An 18,595-nucleotide genomic window follows, 5' to 3' on the forward strand; every position below is an offset into this window, starting at 1 on the left:
TTTAAAACGAGATTTTGGCCTAAATTTGATCTATTGAAGATTTAAAATCATGAATTACGCTGACCGACGATTAGTGTAATTAAGCTATTTTACGAGTGTTGTTGAGTGGTATCTGGTAGGTTACTGTCTGTAACATGTAGCATGTTTATCAATCTGATTCAACTTTTCTCTGTTATAGAAAGGAAAAGATTGATAACTTTTTTTGTGATTTTATTAAAATAATTTCTTTATTCATTGTTGGATGATAAATTATGATATAAGATGACAGGTTATACTTCTTGATGCGTCAATTTTTTACAATAGGGTTAAATTAAATATGTAAGCAACGAATGTTCATTATTGAACAGCATACCTTCGTTTCGTTTATAATGACACAACCATGAAATAGCCTTATTTTAAGCTATTCATAGAGCTACATAGACTTACATACACTTTACAAATAAGCTAAAAAGTTAAGAGCCGATAAACTTTATGCAGTAGAGATGAAATTATTGGGCTTTTAGATCTTTTGTAATAAACAAAATAATGAGTCTGGTTCGCTTTCCGATTATTTCCATTTTGCTCGGATTCTATTAATATGGCAATCGGAAAATGTTTTGTTAAAGAAAATGAAGTTAAAATATAAGTTCAATAACTTCAATCTTGATCCTGACCAATCAGTCTCGAAATTATGTTTGAATTGGAGAAAAATTGAAAAGAAACTTCGCTCTGACTAATCAATTACATGTAAGTGCTGAGCCTTAGGATATTCATTTTGGATTTGGAAAATTTTGGAAATCAAATCCTTTTGCTTATCATAGTAACATTCTAAATCAACACTTCCTGTGAGTTGAGCAAGGAAACAAGATTTTTGCCCATCAATATTGATTCCGTTAATTTCACCGATTGAACTATTTTCGACTGCAATTTCAAAACCAAAGTCAAGCAGAAAGACTTTGGACGTGTTGTCTTCTCGTTCCAAAATTTTAGCCCTCTTGTATTTGTGACTGTCAGTTGCATCAACATCCAATATAATGACAATGTCGTTCACAGCAAAACTTTCTTGGCGCACCCATTTATCTTGATGTTTCTCAATATCTTCGAGTATTTCTTCACGCTTATTTGCTGTAGATTGTATCTCAACCAAAATTACAAACGGCTTGACTCCATTGTCGATAATTTCTTGAAAACTTACATCCGAAACAGGTGTGTTGACTGTGGTAGGCAATGGAAACTCCAAAAGATGTTGCCTACTTGTATCGTTTTGTATAACAAATGTCTTGATTTGTTCAGTGACAGGACACCGAGGATTTTTTTCTTGATAATAGTTCAACAGATTGGTTATTCCTGCGTCTCCATGTAAAGTCAATTGTTTGTTTTTGAGTAGATCCAGAATAGTCTTAACTTTGCCATCAGGCTTCAAAATGTCTGAAATCTGTTATAAGATGAAGAATGAATTAATAAATTATAAGTCATTCAGTCTTTAAAAATGCTACACACAGTTTTCAGTTGAATTAGTACATACCTTTTTGAAATCGTCAAGCTGCTGTTTAAGTAACAAGATGTGTATTTGATATTTTATATTATATAAGTGCAAACATTTCTGTATTTCAGAAATTGCATTTTGGCATTTTCTTATCTCCTGTTTACGAGCTAAACTGCTTGCAACTAATTCATCCTCAATTATTTTAATTTTATCTGACACATTTTGTACAGTTTGTTCAAAATCTTTATAAAACTGATTCCAATCTTCGTCTTTAACAGAAGTTTCTTCAATCGGAGTACATGCAGCATTACTATTTGTTTTACAATCCAAACAAATTTTTGAATACGGTGGTGAAGTCAGTCTAAATCCGGCATAAAATCCTTTGCACAATTGACATAGTTCATCATTAGTGGTAATTTCGCGGGTCAACATTTCAGGAACACAAGATTCCAGCACACTTTTCCTGTGAATGTAGGTAAGGCATGAACTACAAACAAAACAGTTCGGTAGACATCTACACTTGTATTCAGCAATATTGTAGCACTTGTTGTGTTCATAATACTTGCATCTTGGATTCATTGTGAATAGCAGCTTCATCTTTTGATCGAGCTCAGAGTTGCATGAAATACATTTATCGCGAGAATCACCGTCACAAGAGTCACAGAAAAGGCATCCACAAGTTTTCAGGTTCAAAAAAACATTATCAATTCTACAATTTTTGCAAACCAACAATTTTAAAGGATCACTTGGCACTGTTAATGGACGCTTTAATGGATGAACTGTACTCATATTTTAGTATCAACTTTTGTTGATTGTTATAAGATTTAAATTACTCAGTGCTAAATAGGAAATAAGTGATACAATTTAAGTTAAAGATACAATTGTAGCTTAGCTTTTCGACTGAACTTGATGGCAAACGAGCAAATGTTTCGTCATAGTGTTAAAGCAATTTTTCATTTTTGAGTAATACTATCGATACCAATCTCAATATCTGTTAAACTTATCGATATCTTCTGCATCACTGATATTTCTTGTTTCGATTATATTTTTTGTCCTATTTCTGACATTCCAATGTTCTGTTACTCGTTAAAAAGTCCTCAAATTAGAAACAATTCACATTAGAACGGCCTGTTGATTACTATTTACTGAATTTTTCATAGACTGAAGTAGTGCTGGGCGATTTTATCGATAAAATCGATAATTATCGATGATCGCGGGCTGCAGCGATCATCGATCAGCATGAGCAAATATCGATGTTTTCTAATTCCCTTTTTACCATGTTATACAAACTCATTTTGAGGATTTTTTTCTGAGTTTCTTGAATTTTTTTTCATACTTTTAACGTTTCCTGGAACTTTTTCACTAAACATCGATTATCGATGATCATCGATTTTCATTGAAAAAATTGCGTAATAATCGATAATCGGAAATTCACACAATCGCCCAGCACTAGACTGAAGTATTTCCTAAAGTCTAGCGATTTCCTTAAGCCTTTCATCCTTTTCCCTTGAGGGGGAGTCATCAGAGTGGACTAACTGTTAAAACTGTAAAATTTAATTATTTCCCCCTGTAGTTCACATAGATGTCACCACTTCAACAAATAAAATCTTTATTTAGTAAAATAACAGAAAAGTCTGAAATGAAATGTCTAAAGACTGAACTTTTTATCTTATGATCTCTATTTACTTGTTAGAAGTAATAATTTAAAATCTTCAGTAATCTTCAAATTACGTCTTTAATTGCGCCATCCTAGGCTATCCGTGAAGATGTCGAGAGTCTTATCATTACTTATATCAATGTCTTATAAAAAAATGGTATAAGCCTTGGGTAATTGAAAAAACTCAGTCACCTCTGGATTCATACACTTTACATTAATACTTCCAGTGAGTTGAGCAAGGGAACAAGTTGGAGTTCCATCAATTTGCAAATCTTTAATTTCCCCAACTAAACTATTTTCGACTTGGGTTTTATAGCCAAAATCAAGCAGAGAGACTGTGCATTTACGATTTCCTATTCTTGAGACTTTTGCTCTCTTGTATTTGGGACTATCAGTCGCATCAGCATCAAATATAATCACAATCTCGCCGTGATCAAAACGTTCTTTGAGTACCCATTTATCTTCATGTTTCTGAATATCTTCTAGTATTTTTCTACGCTCATTTACTTGAGATGGTTTCTCGACCAAAACAAAGAGCGGCTTTACTCCATTGTCTTTAATTTCTCGAACACTTGTATCCGAATCCGATGAAACACCTGAGTTGGACGACAAAGGCAATGGAAACTTCAAAATATGTTGCCTACTGGAATCGTTTTGTATAACAAATGACTTGATTTGTTCAGCTAAAGGAAAACGAGAATAGTTATTTTTTTCTTCATAATAATGCAACAAATCACGTATTTGCGCTTTTCCTTTTTCTCCATGTAGCGTCAATTGTCCATCTTTAAGTAGATCGAGAATAGTTTTGATTGTACCATTGGGCTTTAAAACGTTTGAAATCTGTTATTAGACGAAGCCAATGAATAGATTAGAAGTCAGTCTTTTGTAAAGTGCCATTGGCTCAAACACTTTCTCTATGTTAGTAAAATTTCGACAATTTCGTGCTTTGGGCTCTGACATGTAGTAAGGTTCCATTGTCAGTTTAATTAACAGTTAGTTCATACCTTTTTGAAGCTGTCTCTTTTGTGTTCGACAAATTGTGTATGTTCAGCCATACTTTTTCGTATTTCAGATAGTGCATACATGCATTTTTGCATCTCCTGTTCAGGTCTACTTGTTCCCAATGATTTCATATCGCTAATTTCATGTAAAACGCTCCGTGAACATTGTCCAAGCTCTTCATAAAATTGATCAAAATCTGTGTCTTTATCAGAATCTGTTTCAATTGAAGTACAGGTAGCATTTTTTCGTTTTTTACAATTGAAGCAAATTTTCGTATAAGGTTCAGAAGTCATTTTAAACTCAGCAATAAATTCTTTGCACAATTGACATGGTTCATGGTTAGTTGTAACTTTAGGACTCAAAACTTCAGGAACACATGATCCGCAGACTCTTTTCCTGTGAATGTTGGTAAGGCATGAACTACAGACAAAACAGTCTGGAATACAATTACACTTGTATTCAGCATTACTAAAGCACTGGTTTTGTTCATAATATTCGCATCTTCGATTCTTTGAGAATGACAACTTTAACTTTGATTCGATTCTAGATTGGCATGAAACACATAAATCTTTAGAATCACCGTCACAAGAGTCACATAAAAGGCAGCCACAAGTTTTCAGGTTCATGACAACATCATCTTTCTTGCATTTTTTGCACACCAACAATTTTAAAGGATCACTTGGCCCTATCAATGGACGCTCTAATGAACTAAATGTATTCATGTTTGCTTTGGTATTAAAATAGATCAACTTTTTTATTTTGAAATGTGAATTGTTCACTTCTAAGAATAAGTAAGTATTGATTGAAGACTGGTGATAATCAAAGATCAAGATACCTTAATCTTTGGTGCAATTGAAGTGAAGGACACAATTGTAACTTAACTTGTTTAACTAGTTTAATGATTATATTATCATATGATAGAAGTGAGCATAAATTGTGAGTAAATAATAAATCTTCTCGATAACCTGACTATGAATATATAATATATTCTTATATTTCAATTAATCTTATAAGATAATCAAAGACTAACAACTAAAAGCTTTCCTTCGTATTTTTAGTCTCATTTATGATCGCCCGATGAAAGATACTGTCTGTTGTACTCTTATGGCTTTTTAGGCTCAACATTGTAAATTGCGTTGAGACTAACCTTATCTTGACCAATTGATTAATTTGATTCTATTATACATTCAATTCTTAACTTCATTTTCGCCAAAAAACACATGCACTGATGAAATCACCACCATTGTTTTTGCCTATTTTCTCATCTTATTTGTGTTTCAATCGATGAACTTTTTGTTAACCATTTCAGAATTACCATATATTCAGTTTTATTTTTATTAAAAATTTTTGAAATTTGTTTTACTTGGAATTGTTCAAATATGTTTCAAAAGATACATCGATTGCGAGCAGGTGTTTGGCTGCAAGTAATATTAACTAGACGATTAATCACACACCTAAATGAAATCTGAACCAATGGTAAATCGATTAGACATGCTTATGAATCTGATTCAACTTTACTCCATAATAAAAAAAGAAAAGACAAATAACTTCTTTTTGTGATTTTATTATAAATAATTTCTTTATGATGGAAAACTATGATATAAGATGACAGGTTATACTTTTTTGATACATGAACAGTTCTTGAACAGCATACGTTCGTTTCGTTTATAATGATACTACGATGAAATAGCCTTATTTTAAGCTAAAGCTATCAAACATGTTAAAAACCATCAGAATACAATCAAACTTCCAGGTATGATTATGTACCTAAAAAACTTACTTGTTGTTGAATTTCATGAGTTTAGATCATTTCGTTCGGATTCTATTAATATGATAATCGAAAAATGTTTTGCTATAGAAAAGCATGTTGAAACATAAGTTCAATAACTTGAGTCCTGATCATGAACATTCAGAACAAAAAAAATTGAAAAGAAACTTCGCTCTGACTAATCAATTACATGTAAGTGCTGAGCCTTAGGATATTCATTTTGGAATCGGAAAATTTTGGAAATAAAATGCTTTTGATTATCATAATAACTTTTTAAATTAACACTTCCCGTGAGTTGAGCAAGGAAACAAGTTTTTTGTCCATCAATATTGATTTCGTTAATTTTACCAACTGAACTATTTCTGACTGCAATTTCAAAGCCAAAGTCAAGGAGAAAGACTCTGGACATTTCATCTCCTCGTTCCAAAATTTTAGCCCTCTTGTATTTAGGACCGGAAAGCGCATCAGCATCAAATATAACCACAATGTTGTTCACAGCAAACTTTTTTTTGCGAACCCATTTATCTTGATGTTTCTCAATATCTTCGAGCATTTTTTTACGCTTATTTACTGTAGATTGTATCTCAACCAAAATAACAAAAGGCTCGACTCCATTGGTTAGTTATAGCCTTGGGTCTCACAAGCTACAGGAACACAAGATCCGAGTAAATTTTTCCTATGAATTTAAGGCACAAACTAAACAGTTTGGAATACACTTACACTTTTATTCGACATCACTGTAGCACTGGCTGAGTTCATAATATTCGCATCTTGGATTCTTCGTAAATGACAACTTTATCTCTGATTCGATTCTAGATTGGCATGAAATACATAGATCTCTAGAATCGCCGTCACAAGAGTCACATAAAAGGCAACTACATGTTTTCATGCCTAATATTATATTATCACCTTTTTCACAAATTTTGCGAACCAACAATTTACAAGAGTCACTTGGTCCAGGCAATGGACGCTTTAATGAATTAACTGTATTCATGTTTGCATTGATATAAAAATAAAGCAAATTTTGTTAATTTGTTATTTCAAATCATGAATTCATCAATTCTACTAGTAAATGGATTTTAATAGGAATCGAGTAATACAATGAATGTGAAAGATACAATTGTAACCTGGCATGTTGAGTTCAACGATAATATTTTGAACTGTGTTTAACTTCGAACTGCTTACATGACCTGAATGCGTTCTGAGCTAAACTCACTCTTAGAGTATTTTCGTAGACTTAGGTAATTTATCGAATTGATTTAACTCACGATCTACAACAATTCTTTCCACGAGTTACGCATATATTGAGTTCGGAAAATACAGCCGAGAATTGCAAGGATTTTTTTCGAATATTTATCGATTTTTTCGACGAAATATCAGAATATATCGAAACCTAAATATCGATTTTCATCGAGATATGTTGGAACACCATTAATGTATGTTCTGAGCTTTAGGTAGACCATCTATTGGATCCAAGTCATAGTTTAAATTGACACTTCCAGTGAGTTGAGCAAGGAAACAAGTTTTTTGTCCATCAATTTTGATTTCTTTAATTTTACCAATTGAATTATTTTTGACTGTAATTTCAAAGTCAAAGTCAAGTAGAAGGACCTCAGAACTGTCATCTCCTAGTTTCAAAATTTTGGCCCTCTTGTATTTGTGACTATCAGTCGCATAAGCATCCAATATAATCACAATGTCGCCCACAGCAAAAATTTCTTTGCGCATCCATTTATCTTGATGTTTCTCAATATTTTTCAGTATTTTATCACGCTTATTTACTGCAGATTGTTTCTCAACCAAAATTAACCGCTGAACTCCATTGTCGATAATTTCTTGGACGCTTACATCCGAATCCGTTGAAACAGTTGAAATGGGTGTGGAAGACAATGGAAACTTCAAAATATGTTGGCTGCTTGAATCGTTTTGAAATACAAATGTCTTGATTTGCTCAGTGACAGGATTATAGTTATTTTTTTCTCGATAAATTTTGAAAAAATTCCTTATTTGTTCTTTGTCTTGTTCTCCGTGTAAGGTCAATTTTTCATTTTGAAGTGAATCAAGAATAGTTTTAACTCTACCATCAGGCGACAAGATTTTTGAAATCTGTTATGAGATGAAACCAATGAATAGATTGTAAGTTAGTCTCTTGAAAGGGTTACATTGACTATTAGTACACACCTTTTTGAAATTTTCAAGTTGCTGTTTAAGTTTAGCAATGTCCTGATCATATTGTTCAGTATGTTCGTCCAAACGTTTCTGTATTTCAGATATTGCATCTTTACATTTTTTTACCTCTTCTTCACGAGCTAAACTGCTTGATTCTAATTCATCTTCAATCTTTTTAATTTTACATGACACATTCTTGGTAGATTGTTCATACTCTCTATAAAACTGATTCCAATCTGCATCTTTAACACGGGTTTCTTCAATTGGAGTACATGCAGCATTACTATTTGATTTACAATCCAAACAAATTTTTGAATACGGTGGTGAAGTCATTTTAAATCCGGCATAAAATTCTTTGCACAATTGACATAGTTCATCATTAGTGGTAATTCCGCGGGTCAACATTTCAGGAACACAAGATTCGTGGACCCTTTTCCTGTGATTGTAGATAAGACATGGACTGCAAACAAAACAGTTCGGCAGACATCTACACTTGTATTCAGCAATATTATAGCACTTGTTGTGTTCATAATACTTGCATCTTGGATTCTTTGTAAACGACAACTTTATCTTTTGATCGAGCTCAGAACTGCATGAAATACATTTACAGCGAGAATCACCGTCACAAGAGTCACAGAAAAGGCATCCACAAGTTTTCAAGTTCAGAACAATATCATCTTTTTTACAAATTTTGCAAACCAACAATTTCAATGGGTCGTTTGGCACTGTTAATGGACGCTTTAATGGATTAATTGTATTCATACTTGTTTTAGTATAAAAATAAATCAGTCTTTTGTTAATTAATCACTGCTGAATTGGTTTAATAGGAAATGAGCGTTACAATTTAAGAAAAAGAAGCAATTGTAAAGGGTGTAACGCGTAAAAAGTGAAGATTATTTTAATTTGATAAGAATGAAGATGAAGATGACAATGATAAGAATGTCCAGTCTATGTCTTCTTCTCTTTCCGTCATTCTTCTTATCATTGTCATCTTCATCTTCATTTTTATCACTGTAAAATAATCTTCCCTTCAGGGGGAGTCATCAGAGTGGATTAATTGTTAAAACTGTAAAATTTCCCCCTTTAGTTCACGTAGATGTCACCACTCGAAAAAGATAATTCTTCAGGAAATACAAACATTGTACTTTAGTAAAATTCTTGTCTTTATCTTATGAACTCTATTTACTTGTTAGAAGTAATAATTATTTAAAATCTTCAGTAATCTTCAAATTACGTCTTTAATTGCGCCATCCTAGGCTATCCGTGAAGATGTCGAGAGTCTTATCATTACTTATATCAATGTCTTATAAAAAAATGGTATAAGCGTTAGGTAATTGAAAACACTCAGTCACCTCTGGATTCATACACTTTACATTAATACTTCCAGTGAGTTGAGCAAGGAAACAAGTTGGAGTTCCATCAATTTGCAAATCTTTAATTTCCCCAACTAAACTATTTTCGACTTGGGTTTTATAGCCAAAATCAAGCAGAGAGACGTTGCATTTACGATTTCCTATTCTTGAGATTTTCGCTCTCTTGTATTTGGGACTATCAGTCGCATCAGCATCAAATATAATCACAATCTCGCCGTGATCAAAACGTTCTTTGCGTACCCATTTATCTTCATGTTTCTGAATATCTTCTAGTATTTTTCTACGCTCATTTACTTGAGATGGTTTCTCGACCAAAACAAAGAACGGCTTTACTCCATTGTCTTTAATTTCTCGAACACTTGTATCCGAATCCGTTGAAACACCTGAGTTGGACGACAAAGGTAATGGAAACTTCAAAAGATGTTGCCTACTGGAATTGTTTTGTACAATAAATGACTTGATTTGTTCAGCTGAAGAAAAACGAGAATAGTTATTTTTTTCTTCATAATAATGCAACAAATCACGTATTTGCGCTTTTCCTTTTTCTCCATGTAGCGTCAATTGTCCATTTTTGAGTAGATCAAGAATAGTTTTGATTGTACCATTGGGCTTTAAAACGTTTGAAATCTGTTATTAGACGAAGCCAATGAATAGATTAGAAGTCAGTCTTTTGTAAAGTGCCATTGGCTCAAACACTTTCTCTCTATGTTAGTAAAATTTCGAGTGCTTTGGGCTCTGACATGTAGTAAGGTTCCATTGTCAGTTTAATTAAATGTTAGTTCATACCTTTTTGAAGCTGTCTCTTTTGTGTTCCACAAATTGTGCATATTCAACCATACTTTTTCGTATTTCAGATATTGCATACATGCATTTTTGCATCTCCTGTTCAGGTCTACTTGTTCCCAATGATTTCATATCGCTAGTTTCATCTAAAACGCTCCGTGAACATTGTCCAAGCTCTTCATAAAATTGATCAAAATCTGTGTCTTTATCAGAATCTGTTTCAATTGAAGTACAGGTAGCATTTTTTCGTTTTTTACAATTGAAGCAAATTTTCGTATAAGGTTCAGAAGTCATTTTAAACTCAGCAATAAATTCTTTGCACAATTGACATGTTTCATGGTTAGTTGTAACTTTAGGAATCAAAAGTTCAGGAACACATGATCCGCGGACTCTTTTCCTGTGAATGTTGGTAAGGCATGAACTACAGACAAAACAGTCTGGAATACAATTACACTTGTATTCAGCATTACTATTGCACTGGTTTTGATCATAATATTCGCATCTTCGATTCTTTGAGAATGACAACTTTAACTTTGATTCGATTCTAGATTGGCATGAAACACATAGATCTTTAGAATCACCGTCACAAGAGTCACATAAAAGGCATCCACAAGTTTTCAGGTTCAGGACAACATCATCTTTCTTGCATTTTTTGCACACCAACAATTTTAAAGGATCACTTGGCCCTATCATTGGACGCTCTAATGAACTAAATGTATTCATGTTTGCTTTGGTATTGAAATAGATCAACTTTTTTATTTTGAAATGTGAATTGTTCACTTCTAAGAATAAGTAAGTATTGATTGAAGACTGGTGATAATCAAAGATCAAGATACCTTAATCTTTGGTGCAATTGACGTGAAGGACACAATTGTAACTTGTTTAACTAGTTTAACGATAATATCATCACATGATAGAAGTGAGCATAAATTGTGAGTAAATAATAGTCTTCTGGATAACCTGACTATGAATATATTTCAATTAATCTTAACTATAAGATAATCAAAGACTAACAACTAAAAGCTTTCCTTCGTATTTTTAGTCTCATTTATGATCGCCCGATGAAAGATACTGTCTGTTGTACTCTTATGGCTTTTTAAGCTCAACATTGTAAATTGCGTTGAGACTAACCTTATCTTGACCAATTGATTATTTTGATTCTAAAGTTTATTCAATTCTTAACTACATTTTCGCCACAAAACACATGCACTTATGAAATCACTATCATTGTTTTTGCCTATTTTTTCATCTTATTTGTGTTTCAATCGATGAACTCGATCGATGATTTTTGTTAACCATTTCAGAATTACCATATATTTATTTTTATTTTGATTGAAAATTTTTGAAATTTGTTTTACTTCGAATTGTACAAATATGTTTCAAAAGATACATCGATTGCGAGCAGATGTTTGGCTGCAAGTTATATTAACTAGACGATTAATAACACACCTAAATGAAATCTGAACCAATGGTAAATCGATAAGATAGCATGCTTATGAATCTGATTCAACTTTTCTCCGTTATAAAAAAAGAAAAGACAAATAACTTTTTTGTTGTGATTTTATTATAAATAATTTCTTTATGATGGTTATGATATAAGATGACAGGTTAAACCTTTTGGATACATGAATTTGTTACAATAGGGTTGATAAAATTTGAAGGCAACGAAAGTTGCAATCAAATTATCAGTATGCAGTATCATTATCAGTAATCAGTATGCAATACAGTTTGATATATAAAAAAAATTGAAAAGAAACTTCGCTCTGACTAATCAATTACATGTAAGTGCTGAGCCTTAGGATATTCATTTTGGAATTGGAAAATTTTGGAGATAAAATGCCTTTGATTATCATAATAACTTTTTAAATTAACACTTCCCGTGAGTTGAGCAAGGAAACAAGTTTTTTGTCCATCAATATTGATTCCGTTAATTTTACCAATTGAACTATTTTCGACAACGATTTCAAAGCCAAAGTCAAGGAGAAAGACTTTGGACATTTCATCTCCTCGTTCCAAAATTTTAGCCCTCTTGTATTTAGGACCGGAAAGCGCATCAGCATCAAATATAACCACAATGTTGTTCACAGCAAACTTTTTTTTGCGCACCCATTCATCTTGATGTTTCTCAATATCTTCCAGCATTTTTTTACGCTTATTTACTGTAGATGGTATCTCAACCAAAATAACAAAAGGCTTGACTCCATTGTCGACAATTTCTTGAACACTTACATCCGACTTCGCTGAGTTGAATGATGAAGGCAATGGAAATTGCAAAAGATGTTGCCTACTTGAATCATTTTGTATAATAAATGTCTTGATTTGTTCAGCTAAAGGACACCGAGGATTGTAGCTATTTTTTTCTTGATAATAGTTCACCAGATTAATTATTTGCTCTTTTCCTGGTTCTCCGTGAAAGTTCAGTTGTTTATTTTTGAGTAGATCAAGAATAGTCTTAACTTTTCCATCAGGCTTCAAAATATTTGTGATCTGTTGTAAGGTGAAAGTCAGTCAGTCTTTTAAAAATGTTACACACAGTTTTTAGTTGAATTAGAACATACCTTTATGAAATCGTCCAGTTGCTTTTCAAGTGATGAAAAATGTATTTGATATTGTACATCATATTTGTACAGACATCTCTGAATGTCAGATATTACCTTTTCGCATTTACTTTTCTTGATGCTTGATACTAATCTGTTTGATACTAATTCAGCCTTAATTGTTTGTATTTTATATGACAAATTTTGTGAAGATTGTTCAAAATCTTTATAAAACTGATTCCAATCTACTTTTGTATCAGAGGTTTCTTCAATTGGAGTACATACAGCATTACTATTTGTTTTACAATCCAAACAAATTTTTGAATACGGCTGTGAAGTCATTCTAAATCCGACATAAAATTCTTTGCACAATTGACATAGTTCTTCATTAGTGGTGATTCCGTAGGTCAACAATTCAGGAACACAAGATTCGCGGGCCCTTTTCCTATGAATGTAGTTGAGGCATGAGCTACAAACAAAACAGTTCGGCAGACATTTGCACTTGTATACGGCATTATTATAGCATTTGTTGTGTTCATAATACTTGCATTTTAAATTCTTTGTGAATGACAACTTTATCTTTTGATCGAGCGCAGAATTACATGAAATACATTTATCTCGAGTATCACAAGAGTTACAGAAAAGGCATCCACAAGTTTTCAGGTTTAAAACAACATTATCTATTTTGCAATTACTGCAAATCAACAATTTCAAAGGATCACTTGCCACTGGTAATGGACGCTTTAATGAATTAACTGTATTCATGTCTGAGTATCAACTTTTGTTAATTCGTTGTTATAAGATTTGAATCACTCACTAAAAAAGTAAAAATCACTCACTTCTAAAAAGGAATCTGGTGATAAAATTCAAGTTAAAGATACAATTGTAGCTTAGCTTGTTAACAGAGCTTTTTTAGCAAGCAAGAAAATGTTCGTCATAGCGTTAAAGTCTAGTGATTCCCTTAAGCCTTTCACCCTTTTCCCTTCAGGGGGAGTCATCAGAGTGAACTAATTGTTAAAACTGTAAATTTTAATTATTTCCCCCTTTAGTTCATATAGATGTCACCACTTGAAAAATAAAATCTTTTTGTAGCTAAATTACGGAAAAAGCTGAAATGAAATGTCTAAAAACTCAACTTTTTGTCGTTCATGTATGATCTCTATTTACTTACTTGTCAATACAAACGATTTATCAATCCCCAGTAATCTTGAAATATTTTTCTCCCAATAATTACTTTTTTCGGCTATCATGCAACACAATTGTGTCAGATGACAAAAACTGATATGTTTTATTCTTATGACTTTTCAGACTCAACATTTTCGACTGCGTTGAGATCTTAACTTATATTGACTTGCCTTTTAGAATCTCTGGTTCAAAACTTCTGAGTTGATTAGTTTCTTTTGTCGGAACTTTGAACTAAAATTACCGATAACCGGAGAGCAAATAGTGAGCCCAGTTATGTCGGAATTGAATGTAATCAAGTTTGAATGTACACATTTTGCATTGGGATATTTTTACATTTTTTTATTCGCATACCGCTGGCTCAGACTACGCCGCTTCAGGACTGAGTATGTGATAATAATTTTATGTTATTGTCATCATTCGGTTTAACACACAATTTTTTCCAATTGAATATTAGCTATAACTGCTGTATACGGGTTTGATATCATTTTAAATTTAGCAAAAAATTCTAACACAATTGACATGATTAATGGTTAGTGATAACTTTGGGTCTCAAACCTTCAGGAACACAAGATCCATGTAACCTTTTCCTGTGAATTTAAGTATGCTTATGAATATGAATCCATTTTAATGAAAGTAAAGACTAATAACTTCATTCTGTGATTTTATTATAAATAATTTCTTTATGATGATAAATTATGATACAAGATGACAGGTTATACTTTTTGATGCATGAATTTTGTTACAATAGGGTTAATAAAATTTGAAGACAACGAAAGTTCTTGAACAGCATACATTCGTTTTGTTTATAATGATACTAACATAAAATAGCCTTATTTTAAGCCAAAGCTATTAAAGTGTTAAAAATTATCAGAATACAATCAAACTTCCAGGTATGATTATGTACCTAAAAAACTATCTGGTTGTTGAATTTCATGAGTTTAGATCATTTTGTTTGGATTCTATAAATATGATAATCGAAAAATGTTTTGCTATAGAAAACAATGTTGAAATACAAGTTCAATAACTTAAGTCCTGATTCTGACTATTCAGCATGCAATCACGTTTGAATTGTAAAAAATTGAAAAGAAACTTCGCTCTTACTAATCAACTACATGCAAGTGCTTAGCCTTAGGATAATCATTTTGGAATTTGAAAATTTTGGAAATCAAATCCTTTTGCGTATTACCTTTTATATCAACACTTCCCGTGATTTGAGCAAGGAAACAAGTTTTATGTCCATCAATTTTGATTTCTTTAATTTTACCGATTGAACTATTTTTCACGGTAATTTCAACGCCAAAGTCAAGAAGAAAGACCTCAGAACTGTCATCTCCACGTTGCAAAATTTTGGCCCTCTTGTATTTATGACCGGCAAGCGTATCAGCATCAAATATAATCACAATCTCGCCGTGATCAAAACTTTCTTTGCGAACCCATGCATCTTGATGCTTCTCAATATCTTCGAGTATTTTTTTACGCTTATTTACTTTAGATTGTATCTCAACCGAAATTACAAAAGGCTTGGCTCCACTGTCGACAATTTCTTGAACATTTAAATCCGAAACAGGTGCCTCGCCGTCAAAATGCTTATTATGTGGAAACTTCAAAAGATGTTGCCAACTTGAATCATTTTGTATAAAAAATGTCTTGATTTGTTCAGTGACAGGACACCGAGGATTGTAGCTATTTTTTTCTTGATAATAGTTCACCAAATTAATCATTTGCTCTTTTCCTGGTTCTCCATGTAAGGTCAATTGTTTGTTTTTGAGTAGATCTAGAATGGTCTTAACTTTGCCATCAGGCTTCAAAATGTCTGAAATCTGTTAAAATGATAAAGAATGAATTAATAAATTATAAGTTAGTCAGTCTTCCAAAAATGTTACTCACAATTTTGAGTTGAATTAGAACATACCTTTTTGAAATTCTCAAGTTGCTGTTCAAGTGAGTAAATGTATATTTCATACCTTCCTCTATATTTGTAGAAACATTTCTGAATCATAGATATTGCATTGTCGCATTTAGTTTTCTCCCGTATAATAGCTAATTTGCTTGATATTAATTCATCTTTAATTGTTTTAATTTTATCTGGCACATTTTGTGAAAATTGTTCAAAATCTTTATAAAACTGATTCCAATCTACTTCTGTATCAGAAGTTTCTTCAATTGGAGCTTCGATTGGATCACATGCAGCATTACTATTTGTTTTACAATCCAAGCAAATTTTTGAATAAGGCGGTGAAGTCATTCTAAATCCAGCATAAAATTCTTTGCACAATTGACATATTTCATCATTAGTGGTGATTCCGCGGGTCAACATTTCAGGAACACAAGATGCGCGAACCCTTTTCCTGTGATTGTAGATAAGACATGAACTGCAAACAAAACAGTTAAGACATTTACACTTGTATTCAGCAATATTATTGCACTTGTTGTGTTCATAATACTTGCATCTTGGATTCATTGTAAACGACAATTTTATCTTTTGATCGAGCTCAGAATTGCATGACTTACAATAATAGCGAGGATCACCGTCACAAGAGTCACAGAAAAGGCATCCACAAGTTTTCAAGTTCAAAACAACATCATCTTTTTTACAAATTTTGCAAATCAACAATTTCAATGGGTCGTTTGGCACTGTTGATGGACGCTTTAATGGATTAATTGTACCCATGTTATTTTTAGTAAAAAAAATAAACTTTTGTTGATTCGTTGTTATAAGATTTGAATTACGCACTGCTAAATAGGAAATGAGTGATACAATTTAAGTTGAAGATACAATTGTAGCTTGTTGCAAACGAGCGAATGTTTCGTCATGTGGTTGCAAAGCAATATTTTATTTGTGAATAATATTATCGATACCAATCTCAATATCTGTTATACTTATCGATACTTTCAGCAATAGTATTTTTTGTTTAGATTCATATTTTTTATTTTTTGTTCCGTTACACGTTAAACGTCATAAAACTCAAACACGTCATATAATTAAAATTGATTCGCATCAGAACAGCCTGATAATTATTATTTATTTAATTTTTTCATAGACTACAGTATTTCTTAAAGTCTAGTGATTCCATTTTAGCCTTTTCACTTTTCCTTTGAGGGGGAGTCATCAGAGTGGATTAATTGTTAAAACTGTAAAATTTAATTATTTCCCCCTTTAGTTCAAATAGATGTCAGCACTTGAAAAAAATAAAATCTTTATGTAGCAAAAGGCTGGAATGAAATATTTACAAACTGAACTTTTTGTCGTTTATCTTATTTACTCACAAGGGAAGTGACCTTGTGAAGTATGATCATTTTCAATTTTTTTGGACTTGTATTGTAGAGGACGAAAAAGAGACACGGTGCGCGCTTATTGATATTTAGGCATTTTAAGCAAAGATAGTAATGCATTGCGGTCACTGAGAAGTACATAAAACAAATAAAAGCAAAAAATGAAAATATCTCAATGAAAATTGTGAATCATTTTTCCGTGACTCCAATAGATTTCAATACAATATCCACACTTATAAGGGCCTAAACATCAATAAGCGGCTGCCGGCGTAAAAAAGCCAAAATACGTGTCTAGTTATTTTTCGTCCTCTACAATATAAGCCTGAAAAAAATTGAAAATGATCATACAAGCAAAGGTCACTTCTCTTGTCAGCAGTATTAAAGATTTAACAATCCCCAGTAATCTTAAAATATATTTCTTTCAATAAATACTTTTTTCGGATATCATGCAACACAATCGCGTCAGAGGACAGAAACTGATTTGTTATATCCTTATGGCTTTTCAGTCTCAAGATTTTCGACTGCGTTGAGATCTTAACTTATATTGACTTGTCTTTTAGAATCTCTGGTTCCAAACTTTTGAGCTGAAGTACATATTTTGTCTTATGAAGAGTCAGCTTAAGACGAAATTGAATGTAATCAATGTTTCGATTTACACATTTCGCATTGGCATATTATTATCTAGCATACTTAATAGCAAAACGTTAGCTCAGGCAACGCCGCTTCACGACTGAGTTAGTAACAATAGATGTTATCGTAATATTGTCATGGTCATGTTAGCAATACCATCATTCGATTTAACACACAACCAATTAAATGCAGAATTAATCATGCAGAAAGATACTGTCTGTTGTACTCTTATGGCTTTTTAGGATCAACATTGTCACCTGCGTTGAGACTAAACTTATCTTGACCAATTGATTGGTTACCGAAGCATGTCGCATTTCGAATTAGAAAAGGACAATTGTGTTCTCAAGTTTCTACGGTTTTTATCCGATTCTAATCGTACCACTTCCCTCACTTCCCTTGTGAGTATGTGATAATAATTTTATGTTATTGTCATCATTCGGTTTAACACACAATTTTTTCCAATTGAATATTAGCTATATTTGTTTGACAATCGAACTGCTGTATACGGGTTTGATATCATTTTAAATAAAGCAAAAAATATTAACACAATTGACATGATTAATGGTTAGTGATAACTTTGGGTCTCAAACCTACAGGAACACAAGATCCGAGTAACCTTTTCCTGTGAATTTAAGGCACGAACTACGAACGCAACAGTTTGGAGTACACTTACACTTTTATTCAGCATTACAATAGCACTGGTTGTGTTCATAATATTCGCATCTTGGATTCTTCGTAAATGACAAATTTATC

General features: G+C 32.4%; 6 protein-coding genes across 7 annotated transcripts; all 6 read right to left on the reverse strand.

Moving 5' to 3' along the window:
- Positions 1 to 193: 193 nt before the first annotated feature.
- Positions 194 to 2,626, reverse strand: LOC107360679 (uncharacterized). Its single transcript, XM_015927389.3, has 2 exons — positions 1,505 to 2,626; positions 194 to 1,414 (listed from the first exon to the last, which is right to left on the reverse strand). The coding sequence occupies exons 1-2, from the start codon at positions 2,252 to 2,254 to the stop codon at positions 713 to 715; spliced, it is 1,452 nt and encodes a 483-aa protein (XP_015782875.2). The 5' UTR covers positions 2,255 to 2,626; the 3' UTR covers positions 194 to 712.
- Positions 2,627 to 3,057: 431 nt separating this feature from the next.
- LOC149094245 (uncharacterized) lies at positions 3,058 to 5,002 on the reverse strand. Its single transcript, XM_089267631.1, has 2 exons — positions 4,127 to 5,002; positions 3,058 to 3,962 (listed from the first exon to the last, which is right to left on the reverse strand). Exons 1-2 carry the CDS (start codon positions 4,844 to 4,846, stop codon positions 3,267 to 3,269), a joined length of 1,416 nt encoding a protein of 471 aa, XP_089123757.1. The 5' UTR covers positions 4,847 to 5,002; the 3' UTR covers positions 3,058 to 3,266.
- Positions 5,003 to 7,167: 2,165 nt separating this feature from the next.
- Positions 7,168 to 8,926, reverse strand: LOC149094246 (uncharacterized). The gene is made up of 2 exons (XM_089267632.1): positions 8,074 to 8,926; positions 7,168 to 7,998 (listed from the first exon to the last, which is right to left on the reverse strand). Exons 1-2 carry the CDS (start codon positions 8,821 to 8,823, stop codon positions 7,324 to 7,326), a joined length of 1,425 nt encoding a protein of 474 aa, XP_089123758.1. The 5' UTR covers positions 8,824 to 8,926; the 3' UTR covers positions 7,168 to 7,323.
- Positions 8,927 to 9,218: 292 nt separating this feature from the next.
- On the reverse strand, positions 9,219 to 11,646 carry LOC107360681 (uncharacterized). Its single transcript, XM_015927391.3, has 2 exons — positions 10,221 to 11,646; positions 9,219 to 10,061 (listed from the first exon to the last, which is right to left on the reverse strand). The coding sequence occupies exons 1-2, from the start codon at positions 10,938 to 10,940 to the stop codon at positions 9,366 to 9,368; spliced, it is 1,416 nt and encodes a 471-aa protein (XP_015782877.2). The 5' UTR covers positions 10,941 to 11,646; the 3' UTR covers positions 9,219 to 9,365.
- Positions 11,647 to 11,842: 196 nt separating this feature from the next.
- LOC107360678 (uncharacterized) lies at positions 11,843 to 13,743 on the reverse strand. Its single transcript, XM_015927388.3, has 2 exons — positions 12,776 to 13,743; positions 11,843 to 12,704 (listed from the first exon to the last, which is right to left on the reverse strand). The coding sequence occupies exons 1-2, from the start codon at positions 13,517 to 13,519 to the stop codon at positions 11,985 to 11,987; spliced, it is 1,464 nt and encodes a 487-aa protein (XP_015782874.2). The 5' UTR covers positions 13,520 to 13,743; the 3' UTR covers positions 11,843 to 11,984.
- Positions 13,744 to 14,573: 830 nt separating this feature from the next.
- On the reverse strand, positions 14,574 to 17,176 carry LOC107360680 (uncharacterized). 2 transcript variants are annotated; one of them, XM_089267633.1, is made up of 3 exons: positions 16,451 to 16,552; positions 15,852 to 16,311; positions 14,576 to 15,759 (listed from the first exon to the last, which is right to left on the reverse strand). In XM_089267633.1, the coding sequence occupies exons 2-3, from the start codon at positions 16,254 to 16,256 to the stop codon at positions 15,040 to 15,042; spliced, it is 1,125 nt and encodes a 374-aa protein (XP_089123759.1). In that variant the 5' UTR covers positions 16,257 to 16,311; positions 16,451 to 16,552; the 3' UTR covers positions 14,576 to 15,039. The 2 variants fall into 2 exon arrangements, with proteins under 2 accessions (XP_015782876.2, XP_089123759.1); XM_015927390.3 differs by having other exon boundaries at positions 14,574 to 15,759; positions 15,852 to 17,176.
- Between the last annotated feature and the right edge of the window lie 1,419 nt (positions 17,177 to 18,595).

Source organism: Tetranychus urticae, chromosome 2, assembly GCF_039701765.1.
Source record: "Tetranychus urticae isolate SD_2017Ah chromosome 2, NJAU_TeUrti_SD_1.0, whole genome shotgun sequence".
Classification (NCBI taxonomy): domain Eukaryota; kingdom Metazoa; phylum Arthropoda; class Arachnida; order Trombidiformes; family Tetranychidae; genus Tetranychus; species Tetranychus urticae.

Bases quoted from the DNA above. Each gene is read 5' to 3' on its own strand.
- LOC107360679 (XM_015927389.3), bottom strand. From the start codon at position 2,254: ATGAGTACAGTTCATCCATTAAAGCGTCCATTAACAGTGCCAAGTGAT. The intron at 1,415-1,504 runs GTATGTACTAAT...ATCTTATAACAG, and splicing joins AGCTTGACGATTTCAAAAAG to ATTTCAGACATTTTGAAGCC.
- LOC149094245 (XM_089267631.1), bottom strand. From the start codon at position 4,846: ATGAATACATTTAGTTCATTAGAGCGTCCATTGATAGGGCCAAGTGAT. The intron at 3,963-4,126 runs GTATGAACTAAC...GTCTAATAACAG, and splicing joins AAAGAGACAGCTTCAAAAAG to ATTTCAAACGTTTTAAAGCC.
- LOC149094246 (XM_089267632.1), bottom strand. From the start codon at position 8,823: ATGAATACAATTAATCCATTAAAGCGTCCATTAACAGTGCCAAACGAC. The intron at 7,999-8,073 runs GTGTGTACTAAT...ATCTCATAACAG, and splicing joins AACTTGAAAATTTCAAAAAG to ATTTCAAAAATCTTGTCGCC.
- LOC107360681 (XM_015927391.3), bottom strand. From the start codon at position 10,940: ATGAATACATTTAGTTCATTAGAGCGTCCAATGATAGGGCCAAGTGAT. The intron at 10,062-10,220 runs GTATGAACTAAC...GTCTAATAACAG, and splicing joins AAAGAGACAGCTTCAAAAAG to ATTTCAAACGTTTTAAAGCC.
- LOC107360678 (XM_015927388.3), bottom strand. From the start codon at position 13,519: ATGAATACAGTTAATTCATTAAAGCGTCCATTACCAGTGGCAAGTGAT. The intron at 12,705-12,775 runs GTATGTTCTAAT...ACCTTACAACAG, and splicing joins AACTGGACGATTTCATAAAG to ATCACAAATATTTTGAAGCC.
- LOC107360680 (XM_015927390.3), bottom strand. From the start codon at position 16,610: ATGGGTACAATTAATCCATTAAAGCGTCCATCAACAGTGCCAAACGAC. The intron at 15,760-15,851 runs GTATGTTCTAAT...TCATTTTAACAG, and splicing joins AACTTGAGAATTTCAAAAAG to ATTTCAGACATTTTGAAGCC.